The following is a 21,209-nucleotide window of genomic DNA, read 5'->3' as shown; positions in this document are numbered from 1 at the left end:
CTGGTTACCCAAAATTCCAGAGATTGCTTTCTCAATCTGTATGTAAACCTTTCATATTCTCGAGTTTCCATTATATAACGGAGAGCTGGCCGAATCATTAAAGATATTTTTTTTATAGTCAATGAGCAACGTCAGGAAGCATGACACCGGGAGGCGTACCACCTGATGCAAGTGTTTAAGCGAATCTCAACACGTTTTATATGGTGACTCATTCCCCGCCCTGCTCTGGAGTCCGGCACCCTTTAAGGTAAAGCCGGACGCCTGCCCAGAGCCAGGGAGCGTGCGCTGGGCGGCGAGGTAATTGGTCCCCGCACAGACCTCCGCCTGCGAGCGCCGCCGCCTCCCTTTCCCGCCCCCGCCCCGCCTGCGCCCTGAGCTTTGCCGGCTCCCTGCGCCAGTTGCTGACAGCCGCGGCGCTGCGAGCTTCTCTCCGAGCTTCCGAGGCAGGTAAACACCCAGCGCGGCCGGGGGCGGGATCCTAGGAACTCCGGCGGGGGAGCCGCGAAGGCCGAGAGTGAGGCCCCGGGCCTTGGGGTCGAGGCGCGAGGGCGCACAGCTGGGTGAGGTCTCCCGCGGACCCTGGCGGTGGGAAGGGGCTGGGGGGGCTGGGGCGCCCGGAGCGCGCGTGACGCGTCTGAGGCCTGCCCTGTGTTTGTCTCTTCGGATGAAGCTGCTTGGCTTGGCATTTCGGTTTAGGAAAGCCCCCCTTTTTTTCGGAATGGGAGAGGGGGCTGGCGGGGCCCCTGTGGAGGGACGTTGGTGGTACAGAGGTGTCTGCCTGATCTCTTCCCCCACTCCACCCGGCTGCGGGATGGGCGAGACGCGCGAGACGCGCGACCCTCGGGCCGCTGGGGAAGTAGGGGAGGGATAGAGATAATTCAGTAACAGGGAAAACGGGAGGGCAGCAAACGTTCGGAGAGGCCAGGCCCCTGGGGGACGCGGAGCTCTTGACTCCTTGCCAGTTAGTCTCCTTTGGAGCCGGAGGGCAGACGCCAGGATGCCCCTTAGCCAGGACGGACTGCTCCCCTATACCCAGAGGGTAGTGAGGAGACTGGGTACGCGAGCGCCTGCTCCCGGGCTCGCCCCCCCAGCCGTTGAGCGCCCCCCGGGAGTCCGCGGCGCCCCCCATTTCTGGCCACCGAGACTGTACCGGGGGAGGCCGCAGCCCCGCCCCTTTGGCAACCTCCTGGGGACCCAGCCACGCTCCCGGGGGCGGGGCCTCGTATAGGCTCCGCCCTTCATTTGCAAAGCCGGCGTCGCCCGGGTTCTTGGGGTTGGGGGTCTGCAGCCCGGCTTTGGGCTTTGGGCTTTGGGGGCTGGGCTCTCCGTCCTACCCCCACAGCGGACCTTCAGCATCGTTTTTTACATTCTCTCCTGCTCTTCAGAAGGGACAGAACTGGGCCATCCGTGGGGCTACAAGGGAGGAGCCCGTGGCCAGCGGATAACCAGCCTCTGCCACCTGAGAAGCAGACTCCACGTTTCCTTTCGTTATGAAACAGTGTGGGAGGCGGGGGATTCATTTCTACTGTCTCTTTGATTTTTTTCCTTCATCTCTGTAGTAGTCCAGCAAACATAATTTTTACCGCGTAATTCCATGGTCATCACATCACATCCTCATCATCGGAAAGTCAGCTGCTTTCTATTTTTCGGTGTCATGCACAGTGAAATGCAATTTCATGGCTGCTTAATTTTCTTGTAGTTATAGTATCATGGCTTAATAAACAGTTCCCCATGTGCTGAACGTTTGAGGTGTTCCTCTTTTCCTTATACAAAACTCCAGATAGATAGAATTAAAGATTTGTATAAATTTTAGTCATCTGAAAAATAGGAACAGAAAATTGAATAAATGTCAGACATTTAGAAAAATCAACTATTCTCCCAGATTTGAAAAAAAAAATGTCATCAAGGAAAAGGAATGATTTTATCTACACAAATACTGAGAAGCTCTCAAAAACCAGAATCCGAAAGGAAGCAGGGTAGCTAGAATGGAATTTGTATGTTATTTGTACCTGACACAAGCTTTCTATACTTGTGAAAAGAAAATATCAGGGTTATAATAGATAAATAGTGAAATGATGAGTCATTTACATAATAAAATGCAAATTGAAGCAAATTTAGGTTACCATTTTACATCTGTTAAAGACAACAGTGACAGCAAGCCCTGTTGCTGGAAGGCTGCCTGAAACTTTTGACTATTCAGACATCCGGGCAAGTGGCAGGGCTTTCTGGTTAGAAATATGGCTTTGCAACCCACTTTGTGACTTTGGGCAGGTTACCTGATTTCCTGACCCTCCTTTGCCCATTCATAAAAAGGAGAAAATGATGTTCTTCCAGGCATAGTTACAAAGATTAACCATCTGCTGAAAACTGACCTTTGGTACCCATACTTTGTTCTGTTTCCTAGTCACACCCACTGGAGACAGTGTGAATCAATACAGACCTTTTATAAAACAATGTGAAGATGCATTAGTTGGAAGCTGTGACCCAGAAATTCCTGGGAATTTACCTGCAATGGAAGAAACAAACAAGGAAAAAACAAAAAACAAAAAAAACCATGCAGGCACCTATTCCAAGCAGAATGATCTAAAATTAGAACCAATTGAGAAGCAACCAAAATGTGTAACAGCAGGACAGCTAAGAAAAATGACACATTAACTGAAAGGAACATTATGTAACCATCAAAAATCTGGATTTGGAGCCAGTGATAGATGGGGCCAGGAGCTCATGCATGAATACATAGGTAAAAATACAAAAGGGAAAGCATAGTAAATGAAAGCGCCAAAAGAAATTATACATGATTCTAATTTTTTGTTGTTGTTGATATATTGCTTTCACTAATTAATGTTATTGAACCCTGGGACAGGTTTTTGGTTTGTTTGTGTGGTCTTGGAGATTGAATCTAGGAGTAGCCTACCTCTGAGCTACATTCCCAGCACCTCCCTCCTTTTTTAAAATAATTTTATTTTGAAATAGGCTCTCAATGAGTTGCCCAGGTGGCCTTGACTTTGCAATCCTCCTGCCTCAGCCTCACAAATAACTGGGATTGCAAGTAAGAGCCACCGCACCTGACTCGGTTTCAGATTCTAAAATGAAATGGACCCACAGTTTTCTGTGTGTTGGAAAAAGAGGGAGAGATCATTATCATGTTTGCTTCTTAGAATAAAACATTTTTAGCTGACCTTGTTTCCTTTCTCAAATGCTATTCATTTTTTTTCTCACGTAGATGTATTACTGGTTTAGTAATCTGTGTATTAGGTTTTTCTTTTTAAGAATCACTTCTTGGATTCATTTATCAATTCTAGTTTTTCATTGTTGTTTTTAAAGACTCCTGAATATACCTCAAACTGAACAATTTCAGCCAGGCCGAAGCATTCTGTCTTCATAGAGGCACCAGTCCAATTTAGGTGAGTCACAACAGATTGTACCCTGTAAAATCTCTTTCGTCTTGTAATGGTTGAAAGTCACCAACTGTCACAGCAAATCCCAGTCTATAATCACAAGCCCTTGCTCTAGAGGCCATTTGGTAATGTTTATCTTACACCTCATTGCATTATTGTTTCACGTAAAGTCAGCTTGATTTGGTTGAGCAAGAACCACCATAGCTTTCTTTAGAATTATGCTGAATTGTGTAAGGGAACAAGTATTTTTAAAATAACATAATAAAAAGCACAACAATAAAATAAACATCTCTGCATCAAATTGGCACTAATAGGACTCTCAACCAACTGAGAAAGCCAAGGCCAAGGTTTTTCTCAACTACAGTTTTAACTTACGTAGTCCATTCTCCCTTTTCAGATCTTATTTCTAATTCTAAGGCAACTATATCAGCTGTGAACTGCTGCATATTAAACATTCAACACATGTCTGTATCTAACCTGGGGATGGCAACAGCATTATAAAATAACCCTAAGTGAAGAGTGTATGTAGCAATTCTTACAGTTGGAAGAGTTTTTGCCTCAGTTTGTTAATCCTGTTGTCCTACTATATTCTTCTTCCTGCAGCCATAGTACTGTATGATCACTTCAAGGGAGACATGCCCCTTTTAGGAAGAAAAGTGTTATAACGTTAAGTGTTGCATTCCTGAGGACCTAACTGCAAGCCTGGCTAGGAATGTTTGCTAGGAAGCTTCCGAAATTCTGTTGCTGGAACTCTTGGGGTTGTGGCAATCTTGTTCCTTAAGTGATTTTAGTAATTTTTTTGGGGGGGAGGGGTAATTCTTATTGAACCTGAGGTGCTTAACCATTGAGTCACATCCCCAGGCCCCCCACCTCTTTTTGAGATGGGATCTTAAAAAAAAAAAAAAAATCTCTGCATCAAATTGGCACTAAGTTGCTTAGGGCCTCACTAATTTGCTGAGGCTGGCCTTGAACTTGGGATCCTCCTGCCTCAACCTCCCAAGCTGTTGAGATTATAGGCATGTACCACTGAATCTGGCTGTTCTTCAAGTAATTCTGATGATGGACCAGGTTGGGGGCCCTTTGTCCTACTTAATACAGAGCTGGATCTCAAGGTGCCAGTAAAAAAAAAAAAAAAAAAATCCCTATCCTAATTATTTTTCCAAAATTTTGTATGGCTTGCATCAAATTTAAGGATCAGTGACTTCAGAACCTTAAAAAATGTGACCTGTTATTTCTATTTAACTCAAGAAAGAACAGGAAGTTTCCTCAAGGACAATGAGGGACGGGAATGCTGTTTATTCTCCCCACTTCCGGAACCAATTAAACTTCAGGTTGTTACGTGTTATTCTGATTTATCAGATGTTTGACCGATGACACACTTCCTTAATGGTATTGAAGGCCATTAAGACCACTAAATTTTGATCTCAGCCCCATTATCTTGGGTTATTATGACCTTGAGACAAGTTCTTTCCAGCTCTGGCCCAGTCCCCATCAATAAATGAGAATAAGCTGGGTGCAGTGGTGGATACAACTAATCCCAATGAATAGGAAGGCTGAGGTAGGAGGATCACAAGTTTGAGGCAAGCCTCAGCAATTTAGCAAGACCCTCAACAACTTAATGAGACTCTTGTCTCAAAGTAAAAAGTTAAAAAAGGCTGGGGGTATAGCTCAGTGGTAGAATGTCCCAGGGTTAAATCCCTAGTACCAAAACAAATTAATTAATTTTTTAAAATTAAAATAAGAATAGAATCAGTGGAATAATTTATGAATCTTTTCGTATCTTCTCTCTGGTTCCATAACCCTGCCATTCTGCTCTTATAACCAGTGCCACATGATCTCACTGTAGCTTTGCATTCTATTACCTGGCAAACCAAATGCATTCTGCATTTTCTTCTCATTCCAAATTTTATTTGGTCCTTTTTGTTTTATTCAGTGCTGGGGAACCCAGGGCTGCACAGCTTTTCTTATATAAATCCTACTATTTATTTTGAAGTCAAATCATAGGTATTTTGAAATATTTATTGCCGTTATGAATGGAATGTTTTCCCCACTAAATCTTCCAAATAACTACAGGAGATTTAGGGACTCGCTGGTCTTTTCTATGTTGATTTCAAAAACTGTTATCTAATGAACTCACTCATTTATTCTAAGACCATTTAGATGATTTTCATGGATTTTCAGATAGAAAATCAAACCTATATGAACTTCCAAAACAATCTAAAATATTAACTGCGATAGGTTGCATTATTGTCTTGTTTGCCATATTAATGCAAATGCCTCCCCCCCCCCCTTTTTTAAGGAAAAAAACAATTAGAACAGGATACGAGCTTTGTGTTTGTGATAGCCTCTCTTGATGGAAAGGTCCTAGCTTTCAGGCTCTATATGAGTATGTGTGCGCATGCACTTGAGATGGAACCCAAAGCCTGCATGTGCTAGGGACGTACTCTACCCCTGAGCTACATCTCCACCCCCCATACAAACTTTCTTTTTTTCTTTTTACAGTAGTGGGAACTGAACCTAGGGGTGCTTTACCACTGAGCCACATTTTTATTTATTTTGAGACAGGGTCTCATGAAGTTGCTGAGGTCCTCACTTATTTGCTGAGGCTGACCTCAAACTTATGATCCTCCTGTCTCAGCCTCCGGAGTTGCTGGGATGACTGACATGTACCACCACATGGGGCTTCTATACAAACTTTTAAAAAAAAATAGCTTGAACTTTTTTTTAAAGTCAGGAATAGATATTGATTTAATTGAAAACTTTTTTTGACATCTGCAGAAAATTTGGGTTTCTTTTGTTTTTCCTTCTTGAGCTGTTAAGATCTATTAATATTTCCTGATTTTGAGACATTCTTTTTTTCCTAAAATAATCCTTACTGTTCACAGTGTATTCTTCTTTTACTAAACTATTAAAATTAGTTTGATGGTCTTTTCCATGGATGTGAAAATATCCCTATTACTGGAGGGGAGGCTGTGTAGCTGAATGCCAGCCTTCATACTAGGGATTGAATCTTTTCTTTCTCTCTCCCTCTCTCCCTCTCTCCGTGCACAGTAGTGGAGATTGAACCCAGGGCCTCAACATGGTACACAAGTGCTCTACCATTGAGATACAGGTCTTTTCAAATTTTATTTTGAGACAGGGTCTCACTAAATTGTCCAGGCTGGCCTCAAACGTGTGACCCTCTTTTCTCAGCCTCCTGAAGGTTGTTGGGATTACAGTTTGGGCCACCTTGCCCAGCAAGAATTTTAATCTTGTCCCTTTATCCTATTGGTTATAAACCCTGTGTCTCAGGTAAATATGTCCAAATGTTTATCTCTCCTCCTTTCCAGATTCTTTAAACAATTGCCTGACTCTCTCTCACTTGATCCTCCCACTTGAATATCTTACAGATATGGCAAAGTTTATGTGTCTAAACTAATACTCATAGTTAGGTTTGCCCAGCTCTGGTGTTCCTCTGGTTTCTCCTATTTCAGAGATGGTATCACCACCATATCACAGGTTATGAAAGCCACAAGCCTGGGCAACTCTCATTCCCCTGTCTGCTCTATCAGCAGGTCTTATGGGTTCTTTCTGCAAAATGCATCTCATTTATTAATAGCTCATCAGTTACATCCCAGGCATGCCACCATGTTCCTTCAGTAATTTTCTAACTGGTCTCTCCATTTCCTTTTTTGTCCTGCTAAACCTTCTTCTTTATACTACAGTAGGATGAGCTTTTTTGAAAACACAATTCTATGGTATTATTCTCCTTCTAAGACCTTTACCCACTTTTCCAATTTCAGCAGTCCACTTTTCCTCGTATTTCATAAGACTAGATGCTCAATATCCTTTTTGGTCTTCGAACCCACTAAGCTCAATATCTCACTCATCATTGTGTCCTTGGCCCCTCGCATAATTCTACAATCTTAGAAGAAATTCAAAATATGTATAAAACTCATTGTATGGCTCCATTTTGTTACTATAATGAAATACCCTAGGCTAGATGACTTATAAAGAAAATAGGTTTGTTTAGTTTACAAATCTAGAGGTGGAAGGTGTGCTCCCAGCATCAGCTTAGCTCTGGTGAAAGCCTCATAGTGGATGGCCCCCCAGTGGAAGGAACGTGTGTGAGAAGCAACTCACTCTCCAGAGAACTAATCCATACCCATAGGAGTTCCCCTAATCCCTTCTGGGGGCAGCATCTCCAGTGGCCTAAGGACCTCTCACTAGTCCCCACCTCTTAAAGGTTCTGTTACCTCCCAACATTGCCACAATGAGGATCAAGCCTCCAACACATGAACCCTTGGGGGACAAACCACATCCAAACCATGGCAGGAGTCAGTAAGTTTCCATACTATAAACATTATATGACTAGATAGATGGATAGTTCTGTTGATGTTTTGGGGTTTGTTGTTTTATTTTGTTTTGCCATACTGGAGACTGAACCCAGGTGCTCTTATCACTGAGCTACGTTCCCTGCCCTTTTTCTTTTATATTTTGAGACAAGATCTCACTAAGTTGCTGAGGTTGGCCTCACATTTACTATTCTCTGCCTCAGCATCCTGGGTCACTGGGATTATAGATGTGTACCACAGTGCCCAGTATAATATATGATTTTTGACCACTTTTTTCTCCATTTTTCTTTGCCTATTGGTCAATTCTAGTTTTATTCCCCTACACACACACTTTTCTTTTTCCTTTTTGCAGTACTAGGCATTGGATCCAGGGCCTTGTACATGCTAGGCCAGTGCTTTTCTGTTAAGCTACATTCCCCAGCCCTTTTTATTTTATTTTTGAGATAGCCTCATTAAGTTGCTCAGGGAGGCCTCAAACTTGGGATCCTTCCACTTCAGCTTCTTAAATAACTGGGATTACAGGCATGTACCACTTCACCCATCTTCTATTTCTTAAAACAAATAGCATATACTAGTTATTGCATAAATATATGTCAAATGGGTTAGTTCCGAAGTTGATTTTTGTAATTTATATTTTAATGGGAAGGCCATCCATCTCACACAGATTTTTACTTCGTAAAACAAACAGTATACAGTAATTTGTTGTCCTTTCAAAACCTCCTTTTTGTTTCCCCTTCTCATTTTCAATATAGAGCTGGCCATAGATTTGGCATCTGAACTGTGACACTTTGAACAATGGAAGAGGCAATATGTTTGTTTGGTTGGTTGGTTGGTTGGTTGGTTGGTTGTAGTACTGGGGATTGAACCCAGGGACACTCAACTGCTGAGCTCTCTTTGTTTAAAGACAGGGTCTCTCTAAGTTGTTGTGGGTCTTGCTAAGTTGCTGAGCCTGCCTCAGACCTGCCAGGGCCCTGTCTCACCACCTTTCTCGATTCTGAAAACCTCTGTGCCTGGTTTTTCTCCTCTGTGCCTTTGTCACTGTGGGTATCATTGCCTGGTCCTGTGTCTTCATGAGCTTACAGAGCCCTAACTCTTTCTCTGTACGTGTGTGCTACTGGGGATTTAACCCAGGGCCTCAGCATGCTAGTAAAGCACTCTACCACTGAGCTGCATCCCCACTGAGCTACATTTAACTCTTACAGCCTTAAATAGGATGCAAGGCCCAGCTCAGTGTGGTTCCCCTGCAGCCTCCTCTTCCTGCCTCCTCCCATTTCCAGTCATACTATATCTCTAGCCAGCCAGAGTCTGCCACTGTGGCCAGCACATAAAACAAATGTTTGTTTTATTGAATTGATGCTGTCAGCTGGCCATTGGAGAAAAGAATAGTTTGTGAATTTATAAATATGATCCTCTTTAGATAGCCATTGTCAATACTTTATAGTTTGCTTAGTCCTTACACTCCAATATAGAGCAGTTTTCATGGTCTTTCATTCGTTCAGCATCTATTATGAATCAGGCGCCAAGTCCAGGGACATTCTGTGAACAGAACCAAGCTGCTGCCCCGGAGGAGCCTCTGCTCCAGTGGAGAAGATGAACAATAGCGACAGTAAATAGTGTGTCCGGTAGCCTTGACAGCTCTGGAAGGAATCGAAACAGAGAAAGGAGATAGGATGGGGTGCTATTTCAGGCAGTTGGTGTGAAGAGCAACACTAAGATATTTGAGCAGACTTGAGCCACCTGAGTAGCAGTAGCAAGTGCAGAAGCACAGAGAAAGTGGTTTGCTGGTTGGTTTGAGGAGCAGCAGGAGGCTGGGGAGAGGAGGTCAGTGGAGCCAGGCCCTGTGACCCAACTGGCATGGTCAGGACTTTGCATTTTATCCTGAGTACAAAGGAGTGTCACTTGAGGGCAAGGGAATGGCACCATGTAACTGCAGTAGGGGCCAAGGGAGAAGCAAGGAGGTTAGATGGGAGGCTGGGAAGGACTCAGGTGAGAAGTGATGGAGGCTTCAGCCAAGACTGTCATGTTGGAACATGTGAGAAGCCAAGGTGCTTAGGATTCTTGTCAAGGTGGAGCTAATTAGATTTGCTGATAGAGTCGATGTATGCTGTAAAGAGAAAATTCAAGAATAACCCCAAGGTATAGTCTGGGTTTGGCTCACTGGGGTAAAGAAGGAAGGGGTTGACCTAAAAACGTTTCAGACTGTGAACTATTAACTGAGGAGATGGTTCCCTGGGGTGTGTGAGCAACAGAGGCCAAGAGCTGGACCCCATGAGATGATGAGTGGATCTGGGAAGGAGGCCTGCAGAGGGTGGGGTGGGAACAGGAATGGGGCTCCCCAAATCCAAATTAGTAAGATCTGAATACTTTAATTTGGCTTGTAATTTTCAAATATATTTTGATTTACTTATGACCACCAGCACTTCCAATTTTAATATGTTAGTAGAAACATAAGCATAAACAAATAAATGAGTTATATTTATTTTTCTTAATAATTATCATGACTAGTTTCCAGTTTAATTGTAAATTCTGCAGGATATTAAAACAAACTTTATCTTTTTTTTTTTTTTAATTTGAAGATAATCTCAGCACTGGGAACAAGATGGTATATGCCATTTTAAATCTTGGGGCACACAGTGATATCTTGAAGATATGATTTGATCTGGGCTACAGTAGATCCTGTTTAATAATCATTCTACTCTGCCTTTTACCTTTGTTCTTGGAACTTAGCTCTCAGTAAATGAGATTTATAATTTGATGAAGAAACATTCTAAAATGGGTCATAAATTGTGATCCAGGATGTTTGGTTCACTGTTGATTTATATACTGTGCTTTTATAATATAAAGTATTTATTTCCTACCAAGAATTGGAAGAAAAGAAATCATTCATAAAACGTTAAATACTGACATAAAACTCAGTCACCAAGTGTGTGATTGCACTTCTGTGAACACGCCCAAGTGTCAACAACCCCACCTGTCTGTTTGTCTGTCTATAGAGAGAGCAATGAATTTACAAATGGGCTTGCAAAATCCTGGATGTTTCCTATTTCTAGTAAAATTGTACTTAGAATTCCTTTGAGGAAGTTATTCTTGGCATTTGTATGTTCAGGGGATATTAATTCTTTAACTTAACAAGTATCTATTGTGTCCTGCTCTGTGCCAGGCACTGCCCCAATCTCCAAGAACACAGCCACAAACAAGAGCCACTTGCTCCCTGCCTACATCCCAGCAGAGGAAATAAGACACTGGGCCTATGTTTTTCAGTTACTTAATTCCTGCCACACCCACCTGAGGAGCTTCCTAACCAGACTCATAAACTTACACAGGCCTTAGGTTACTCTGAAGGGGATGCACCAGGGTCTTTTGATGTCCACACAGCAGCTGGGGGCTTATCTAAACCCCCAGCCCCTGCCAGTGACTGTTCAGATTCAAGGGAATAAGATCCATATTGGTGTGTAAATGATTCCCCTGGATATAGAAGGCCCATGCCCCACAGGAGCTGGTGCCCCTTATAGCAGACCGATGGCACAGCTTCCAGTGCCCCTATGAGGATGTGCCTACTTCCTAGATTGACTGCTCTAAAGAAGCTCAGAGCCATGGTAAGCCCACCAGGAGTAAGTAGTTCCTCCCAGAACACATGCAGGTTACCAATTGGCAATCATTTTTATACTAAGGAACACTGCTGGCATTCTGCCTCTTTCAAGTTTCAGGAAACAGCTTGAAATTAACTTAAAGTCAAATTTGTCTTTAGAGAATGAGAATAAGTTGTGTTGCCCTTTGCTTACAATTGCTTTTATCCAGAGTGCTTCCGAAAAGCCCAGGGTGTGAGGAGTTTGTCGTTGCTGTGCCTTCATTCATAATGAGCAAACATTAGGTGGTTTCAGGGTAAATGTAGGTCACTCACGCCATGCCCTCTTCTTCATTTTGCAGATCAGTCATCATGGTGAACCCTGGCTGCTGGCTGCTGGTTCTCTTCGTGGCCACATTGAGTGACGTCGGCCTCTGCAAAAAACGGCCAAAGCCTGGAGGAGGGTGGAACACTGGGGGAAGCCGTTACCCTGGGCAAGGCAGCCCTGGAGGCAACCGCTACCCACCTCAGGGTGGTGGCTGGGGGCAGCCTCATGGTGGCGGAGGCTGGGGGCAACCCCACGGTGGTGGTTGGGGTCAAGGTGGTACCCATAATCAATGGGGCAAGCCCGTTAAGCCAAAAACCAACATGAAGCATATGGCAGGTGCTGCTGCAGCCGGGGCAGTGGTAGGGGGCCTTGGTGGCTACATGCTGGGGAGTGCCATGAGCAGGCCCATGATGCACTTTGGCAGTGACTATGAGGACCGTTACTACCGTGAAAACATGAACCGTTACCCCAGCCAAGTGTACTACAAGCCCGTGGATCAGTATCCCAACCAGAACAGTTTTGTGCATGACTGCGTCAATATCACAATCAAGCAGCACACGGTCACCACCACCACCAAAGGGGATAACTTCACCGAGACCGATATTAAGATAATGGAGCGTGTGGTGGAGCAGATGTGCACCACCCAGTACAAGCAGGAGGCCCAGGCTTACTATCAAAGAGGATCCAGCATGGTCCTCTTCTCCTCCCCACCTGTGATCCTCCTCATCTCCTTCCTCATTTTCCTGATTGTGGGATGAGGAAGGACTTCCTATTTCCAAGTCGTCTTTATCTTGCTCCAGGGTCGGGAGGGGGTATCCACCTGCAGCCCTTTTAGTGGTGGTGTCTCATTTTTGCTTCTCTCTCTGTCCCCCATAGGCTATACCCTTGGCACTTATGGGCACCCAAAAATGTAGAGTAGACTTGGATACTGTTTATTCAAGGGCCCTTTGATTGAGTCCTTCGTGGACCAAGGCTAATGCTGAGCCTGCAAGAGTATAACAGCAAATAATCACTGGTTAATCTAGGCTCATTTTTGGTCTATTGCAACAGACAAAGGCTAGAATAGATCTTAAAATGGTCCTCAAATACCTTTGCCTGAATACCTCTGGCTCTTTTAGTAGCCAGAGCTCAAGGCATGAATGTCCCAGCTTAGCAATGATTTCATAGCAGTTTGGAAAACTTTTCTCATCTCTTTTAAGAAAACTTGATATTATTTCTGCCAAATTTGGAAGGGGGCCACATGATACTCATTCAAAAGAAAAAAAAAAAAAAAACACCAGAAATCTTCAACTCTTGGGCCACAGGCTCAGCCCTGGAGCATGTGCTGTGTTTTTGCAGAGAGCTGCGGTGACATTTTGCTTTTTGCAGTAGGGACTACACAGCAGTTGCTGAATCGGTAAATATTATTGTGACCCTATACCTCCTGGCAGAGGACATATTTGCCGGGGATGGACATAATTAACACAAGCAAAAGACTTCTGGGACTGAAAAATCCAGCCTTTGGGAATGGTGCCTTTGGAGACAAGCTCCCCTCTGGGATGTGTAGAGCATCCAAATGTGGCATTCCTTTCTTTAGTAAATAAATTGTAGATAACTAAGGCAGCAAGATTGCCTCCTAAATACTGAAGGTAAATCTTGGTTTCCTGGAAACTAGAGTGATGTTAACCATGTTTGGGTGATGCCAGGAGATGGGACTCCAAGGAAGTCTGCAAGGGCAGACCCATGATCCTCTTGGAGGATTGTGAAGTGAAAGAACGCAGTTAGCATACAAAGAAGAGCTCCGTTTCTTCATTTCTGTCCCATAATTGTTAAAACCCAGGATTAGGTTGAGTCTTCAGTTTCTGTAATTGGCTTTTGAATCAAAGAACAGGGAGACAATCTAAAAAATATCTTAGGTTGCAGATGTCAGAAATGTCCATTCTAAGTGGAAAAGGAAATTCTGTAAATGTTATTTAGATAAGGTAAAGTTGTTCCCTAAATTGTTCAATATGGTCGCCTAGCAGATAAATATTACTATTCTACAGTGTAATTGGCTTGCACTATATGGGTGTTTAGTGTTAAATATATATATATATATATATATATATATAAAATATATATTGCATATGACAAACTTAGAAGTTTTGTTTAGAGCAATTAACATCAGAAATGTCTAACACATTAATGGTTTCCTGAGGTACTAAGTACTTAATACGTGGGAAAGCCTTTTTTGTGGCCCTTAGGCTTACAACGTGCACTGAATAGTTTTGTATATGAATCCAAAGTGGACACCACTAACTGGTCTTTGAAATATGCATGTACTTTATATTTTCTATATTTGTAACTTTGCATGTATTTGTTTTGTTGTATAAAAATTTATAAATGTTTATTATCTGACTGAAATTAAACAAGAGCTAAGATGAGCACCACCCACAGAGTTTGAAGTTGTATTCATTGGTGCTGACCCTGTGTTGGTAGGATCACCTGGGGGTTGATCTGAGCCAGTGGCACTTTCAGCCTCGGGTGATGGCTGATTACATGTACCTACTGTGATCCTGCCATCATCCTTACTTGCAATTAGGGACTAGTTTATTTCTGCTGCCTTCTCATTTTTTCCCCCTGCAAGTATCTGAGTGCTCTCAGCCTTGGGTAAACTGTAAAAGTACTCTTGAGGAGGAACACAATTCACATGCTCCGGGAACATTTTTCTGTCATAGATTTCAAAATGGATTTTTGCAGTGCTGGGAATTGAACCCAGGGTTCAATTAAATATTATTAAATATTAATAAGCATGTTAGGCAAGCACTCTACTACTGAGCTACATGCACTCCCAGCCCCTAGAAATAGACTTTCTAGATAAAATGAAGCTTAACAAGCTCTGAATTACCCACTTTATGCCCCTAACTCAATTTCTAAAACATTCTTAGGTCCTCTGATCCCCAGTGACAATCACTTCTCAGATTCCATATCTTTGGACCAAAAGGCCACTTCTCTTCTACCACAACCTCCCACCTCATTCTGAACATGTTCTTCCTTCCTAAGTTGGAGGCACCAGGATTGTGATGCTTTTGGTTATCTTCTGTAGAGGTTTCCTTTGGCAACTCTAATTCACCAACAGCAGGAAGTAATCTTAAGAAAACCGCAGTATTGGTGCCTTAGCAAGTGCCTGTATTGTGCTGGGGAAGGAAGTTCCCCTGGTGGGTCTTTGAACTATGACTCCAGTATGGCTGGGGAAATCAAACTCAGGCATATGAAATTAAAGGATTTATGATGCTCAGGTCCCAGGAAAGGTAAGCACAGCATGCCTTGTAGCAGCCAAATAGGAGGAGCAGCTCCATCAAGCACATGGGAGCAAGAGACAGAAGCCACAGGCAAGTGCCTTTACTAGGGTTCAGGGTGCAGGACACAAACAGAAGGGGGATTGTATGGGTGTGTTTGTGTGTCACTAGGTCAGAGCCAGAGGACTTTTAAGAAAGGCAACTTTGGCAGATAGAGCTTTACCACACTGGTGCATCTGGTGCCTGGGCCGGGAACACAGCATGCCTGTTTGTAGGGATGTTGACAACAGAAAAATATGTGGTTTTAAAAATATATAACACAATGCCAATATCCTTCAGTGATCAGAGGATCAACTTTGTATTAAAGATGGAAAGAAGAAAGTCAACACCTGAAGACCCTGCCATTCCCAAAACTACTAAATCAAAGAAAACAGGAAACCTCAAAAGCACTACTCACAAATGGACCACCACAAAGCTAATCCTTAACAAAAATTGTCAGAACTATTTTCTATCATTTTTGCTATTTTCCTTCAAAAAAAATTTTTAAATAAATTCATTATCTGACAATACTAATTTCTCAAAACTAGCCCATGGAGAAGAGTGAAATTATCCAGAGCATAGGTATTTATTTCTCAGGCCCTCGAGTTTTCTTCCTGTCATCTCTGACTCCTGAGAGTGTTTCAAATAGAAAGTTTATTTTACAAAGTAAACAAAAAATTTTAAATAAACTAAACTGAGTCTACCCCCAGAGAGGGTTCTGCCAAATGCCACCTTTGTTTTCCCACATCCCTGTCTAGGGATGAGACCAAAGAGGTGTCCTCTGCCTTTGGAGGGAAATTCAGTGAGAGCCTTAATCCAGAACCCAAGCGTCTCCAGATCCAGGGCCTGACCTTGCCCACTGATCTGAGCATGCAGTGATTCATTTCCACTCAACAAATCTCCCTTCCTGTCTGACTCCTAGAACTTTTCTGCTAGGACTCAGCTAGCTCATCCTGCATTATCCTCATTCTTTGCCCGCCTCCTGTGAGACCTGCCCCTGTTCTTGGAAGCCACACCTGCTCCAGATGCTTGGGTAGAACTTACCTGAAAGGGAAGCAAGGAACCGGAGATGGGCGAGTGAGAAATGAAAGACGGAGACCACCGCGCAGAGATACACCCGAGAGTTTATTTGTCAGAGGTGACAAATAAAGGCACATCTCTCCATAGACAAAGGGAGGCAATACAGGCTTGGGTTCTTTGACTTTTATGGGGGAGGTCCTAATGCAGGCAGTGAAGTGTGGGGTTGGTATGAAGGAGTGGTGAGCCTTTCTCAGAAATGCCTTTGCGCAGTAAAGTGAAACTTTTCTTAAAATGGCAGCTATTAAGATGGCCGTCCAGATGCTAGCTGTTGGGAAACGTATAAATGGCAGCCGTACCCCAGAGAAAAAACCCCAACATGGCACCTAAGCACCTCTTCTTCCTACCTTCTTCTTTTCTGCAGTGGCACAAAAAGTTCCCGCCCGTGTGAACTCTCCGCCGGCGCCAATTTCAAATCTCGCTGGCGGGGAACCTTAGCCCCAATGAGAACTAATTCCTGGGCTCTGGAGCTGATATCTGAAAGAACTTGCCAATAAACGGGTTGCCTGCCATTTATCTAGACCCTACCATCTCCCCCTTAGTTCTATATAAGCACACTGCTTTTTGCAATAAAATTGGAATTCTCCCGGCGAAGTGTCTTTGCGTGGGGAATTCTTTCACTAGCAAGGACCTTACATTACCCTCCCTTCTTGCCCTGGAGCAGGGCTCCTTGAACCCAAACATACAAGTGAAACTGCAGGTAGGTTCCCTACTCACAGGTCTGGTCTGGGACCCAATATTCTGCATTTCTAGCAAGCTCCTTAATGATGTTGTGCTGGACCCATGGACTACCATGCAACAAGGCTCTGGGGTTCCCACCCTGAAACCTGCATCAGAAGCCCTTGTTGAGCTTACTAAGCACAGAGGGTTGGGCCCCACCTCCAGAGCTTCTGATTCCCAAGTACTGGGCTGGGGCCTGATGATCTGCATTTCTAACAAATCCCCAGGTGATGCTGATGCTACTGATATGAATCTTACACATGAAAATCCACTGCACAACTGGAAGTTGTAATAGAAATAGAAGACTACCCCAAGCCCTGAAATATTCAAAAAGCTCGATAGAAACCAAACACCTGACCCAGAAACAAGAAGCTGGAAATTCCCCTGGAAAAAGGAGAGAACTGGGAGCTTATTGGGTGAATGACAATAGGGTTATGAAGAGGTGGTTAGTTAACTCCTGCTGTCTGAAAAGCACAAGTTCATCTGAATCCTAAGGCCCACCCCTCCTGAGCGATTGGGACAATACCCAGCCCACCAATGAGGGCTTCTCATGCCTAGTTGGGCCCATGATCACCTGAGGATGTTGTTAAATGCAGGTTCTGAAATGTCAGATCCGAGGTGACTCTGAAGTTCTGTGAATTCCCAGGTGATGGGATGATGGGGGGTTTTGAGGACTGCTGAGAGCCATAGCCGAGTCCGAATGACGCATGGCATTTTTGCCAGAACGGAGTGGTTGAAAGGTGATGCCAGCAAGCCATTGAGATGATAATGGTTATGTTAAGCTGTGTATATTAGACCCCTGCTGTCCGCCTCGGCCTGCTACTTTGGAGTTCTCTGGGATTCCCGAGAGTTCCCATTGGTTGGGGAAGTGCCAGAGGCGGGATTTCCGGGTGGTGTGTGGTGTGTCTGGAGAGAAGGCCACATGGGTGGCGTCCGGGAGAGTTCCCGGGGAGCGTGTGTGGAGTGTGCTGGTGGAGTTCAGAAATAAAGTTTGTTCCTGATTCAGTGGCTCGTGATTTGTGCCCAGCCAGACTGCGGCAGAGGACTATATCCTAAAAAGGACCCAGAGGCCCAGGTCATCCTGGAGAGGCTGAATAGTCCTAGACAGTTATTTGAGGGAGCACTGAGGGCTCAGGGCCTGGCAGGGGAGCCTTCACCTTCTCTTATTTCTAAGGACTTCTTCCCCTGCACAATTCCCCCTGACTGCTCAGCAGTAGAATCAGCCCCCCACAGGCCGTCAGACCTTGTAGCTTTGCTCAGAGCTAAGACAGTCAGCTGACTGCCTGAAGGATTCTCTCTGAGGAAGACTCAGCCCCTTGCTGCAATATCTTCATCCTCCCTGAGACTCTCAATTTCTTTGAACCTTCAACAGACTTGCTTGTTGGCCCACAATTTCCAAGATAAGAGGACTAGGAAAGTGGCATTTGCACCTATGTGGCTTCTTTAAGATGAATCCCACCTTGCAGGGCTCAGGGTGGCATATATGAGATAGATACAGCCATTTTCTGTCCAGACATAGATGCAGAATTATGCTGAGAATTTCTCAGAGGCACTTCCTTTCAAAACCAAAGACCTATGAAAAAAGGTCTCTGCTTCTTGTCCCATGAGTATGTGGCTGATTCTTAGGGTTGCTGCTTCCTATCTGCCATTACCTGAGTTCTGAAAGCCAAATGGGGCCAGAAGTTAGGCCTCAGATGCCTGATAGTGCTGCTATCGCTGCTCCACACCGTCTTGGGTCAGACCACACCCTTTGCCTGAGACACTGGCTTCTCCACATGGTCCTCAGACCCAGGACAGGGGACCCAACCTTCACTGCTTTAAAGGTCCCCACCCCAGGCTTCTGCTCAGAGCCCACTGCCCTGTTCCTAAACCACATTCCAGGCATCCAGGATGTTGGAATTCAGTGATATTTTACAAATATCTCCAAGTCCTGAAAATATGGTTTGGATATGAGGCAACCCCCAAAAGTTCCTGTGTTAATGCAGAAATGTTTGGAGGTGAAATTGTTTAATTGTTAGAGCTATCACCTAACCAGCCCATCCTAGTTTGAATGAACCAACTCGGTGGTCACTATAGGCAGATGGAGGTAGGTCACTGGGGGAGTAACCTGGAAGGGTACATCCTCCCTGCAGCCTCTTCCCTTCCTTCTGCTTCCTTACCAAGTGGTAAGCAGCAAACATCTGCACACGGTTCTGCCATGATATTCTGCCTCACCTTAGACCCAGAGCAATGAACTGGGCCAACTAGGGACTAAGCCTCTGAAACTGCAGGCCAAAATAAACTTAGCCTCTAAGTTCTTCTTTTCCAGGGCTTTAGTCACAGTGATGCAAAGCTGACTAACAAAACCACTGACACTTGCTTCTAAGATCTGACCCGCAGGAGCACCGATGACACATCAGTTCAATTTTAGAAAGTATGTAAATCACCGTTCTTTGTGTGTGCGTGTGTGGTACTGGGGATTGAACTCAGGGTAACTCTATAACTAAGCTACATTCCCAGCCCTGGTTTGCTTTGTTATTGTTTGTTTGTTTTTGAGACAGGGTCTCACTAAGTTGCCCAGACTGGCCTCAAACTTTCAATCATCCTGCCTCAGCCTCCTGAATTTCTGGCATTACAGGTGCCACCATGTAGGCAGGTGGGGTATGGCCAGAGGAAGGTGGATCACTGGGGGTATGCCCTGGAAGGGTGCATCATGTCTGGCTAGAAAATCACAATTTAAATTTTAAAAATGTATACAGTGCTTTCATGCAATAGAATGCTTCACAGAGACTAAAAATAATGCTTTTAAAAAAATATTCATCACATGAGGAAGCATGTGTAATAGAATTTTAAAAGAAAATCAGATTGTAAATCTATAAGAGCAGTATGTGTACATTTTGTTTTATTTTGTTTATTATTTATTTATTTTTCAGTACTGGGGATTGAATCCAAGAATACCCTACTACTGAGCTACCCACCCCAGCCCTTTTCATTTTTTATTTTGAAACAGGATCTTGCTACATTGCCAGGGCTAGCCTTGACTGCAACCCACCTGCCTCGGTCTCCTGAGTTGCTTCTGCACCCAATTTAAAGGTATGTTTTATAAAGCAAAGAAATTTAAAAAATACAAATATCCAGAAGAACAAATACAAGAAATATATAAGCATTTGTGTTAACAGTGGTTACAGCTGGGTGGTAAACAACAAGTGATTTTTATTTCCTTCTGCATTATTTTTATATATTTCAAAAAATTCACAGTTTGATGGATAGTTTTATGTGTCAACTTGCCTGGGTCAAGCGGTGCCCAGATTACTCTGGGTGTGCCTGTGAGGATGTTTCTGGACAAGATTAGCATTTGACTCAGTAGACTGAGTGGGAAGATTGTCCTCACCAATGTGGGTGGACAACATTCAGTCCATTAGGGGCCTGAATAGAACAAGGTGGAGGAAGGAAGAATTCACCCCCATTTTTTTTGTCCTGTCTGCCTGTGTTGGCTGGAACCTCAGTGTCCTCCTGCCCCTGGACCAAGATTTATACCATCATCATTATTGGTTCTCAGGCCTTTGGACTCAAACTGGAATATACCTCCAGGTCCCCTGATTCTCCAGCTTAAAGACAGAAGATTGTGGGACTTCTCAGCTTCAATGAACTTCCATGAGCCAATTTCTCATTTTAAAAAAAAAAATTCCCTTCTACACACACACACACACTCTCTCTCTCTCTCTCTCTCTCTCTCTCTCTCTCTCTCTCTCTCTCTTCTGGTTCAGTTTCTCTGGAGGACTTTGACTAACACATCTGGTGAACAAATACTGCTTTTATAATGAGAAAAAGATCAGTAACTATTATTTTTAATTCCTCTCATGGTATGCACCCTCCTGGCCAGGATGCCAGGCACTTAGCATATTTGGTCTTATCAGATCTCCATAACGATCACCAATTTAGGAAGCTGACATCCAAAGTCTTCATTCAGTCATTTGCCCAAGGGCACACAGTTATTAGTCTCCCCTAAAATACACCATGGAAATTCTTTGTCAGTGCTCTGGGTGATACTTAAGAGTTGGACATGGAGGCCATTTGCTCTCTGTCTTCACATGGTCTTCCCTCTGTGTTAATCTCCCCTTCCTAAAAGAACTTCAGTCTTATTGGATTACAGCCCATCCATATGACCTCGTTTTAATTTGATCACCCCTTAAAAGGCCCTATCTCCAAGGACAGTCACATTAAGAAGTACTGGGGAGCTAGGACTTCAGCATGTGAATTTGTGGGGACATAATTCAGCCCCAGGCACCATCTTTTTAGAAATGTCCTAGTGGTATATCTGTGTCATTTCCAGTCCAGTTCTAAGGCATTCCCAGGACCTTGAGGGCCTCATGGAGACCCCACATCCATATACTCTGTCACCTTTTATAACAAAGATACCATTGTCTGAGTCACTGTATATCCGTGCACAGATGGGTTGCTGACTGGCACTGACCCTAGCAGCGCCAAGAATGCCTACCTCCTAGTGCCCAT

The 21,209-nt window shown here is 44.0% G+C and overlaps 1 protein-coding gene across 3 annotated transcripts; it reads left to right on the top strand.

Annotated features, from left to right (window-relative positions):
• Positions 1-258: 258 nt before the first annotated feature.
• On the top strand, positions 259-14,033 carry Prnp (prion protein (Kanno blood group)). 3 transcript variants are annotated; one of them, XM_071608784.1, is made up of 3 exons: positions 259-443; positions 3,325-3,404; positions 11,660-14,033. In XM_071608784.1, the coding sequence occupies exon 3, from the start codon at positions 11,670-11,672 to the stop codon at positions 12,381-12,383; it is 714 nt and encodes a 237-aa protein (XP_071464885.1). In that variant the 5' UTR covers positions 259-443; positions 3,325-3,404; positions 11,660-11,669; the 3' UTR covers positions 12,384-14,033. The 3 variants fall into 3 exon arrangements, with proteins under 3 accessions (XP_071464885.1, XP_027811457.1, XP_027811466.1); XM_027955656.3 differs by having other exon boundaries at positions 259-447; XM_027955665.3 differs by lacking the exon at positions 259-443 and adding an exon at positions 493-560.
• Positions 14,034-21,209: the final 7,176 nt, after the last annotated feature.

Source organism: Marmota flaviventris, chromosome 2 (genome assembly GCF_047511675.1).
Source record: "Marmota flaviventris isolate mMarFla1 chromosome 2, mMarFla1.hap1, whole genome shotgun sequence".
Classification (NCBI taxonomy): Eukaryota; Metazoa; Chordata; class Mammalia; order Rodentia; family Sciuridae; genus Marmota; species Marmota flaviventris.
Note: the sequence above shows the minus strand (reverse complement) of the source record. Positions and strands in the feature narration are given on the sequence as shown.

Coding starts and splice junctions, on each gene's coding strand:
- Prnp (XM_071608784.1), top strand. CDS start 11,670: ATGGTGAACCCTGGCTGCTGGCTGCTGGTTCTCTTCGTGGCCACATTG.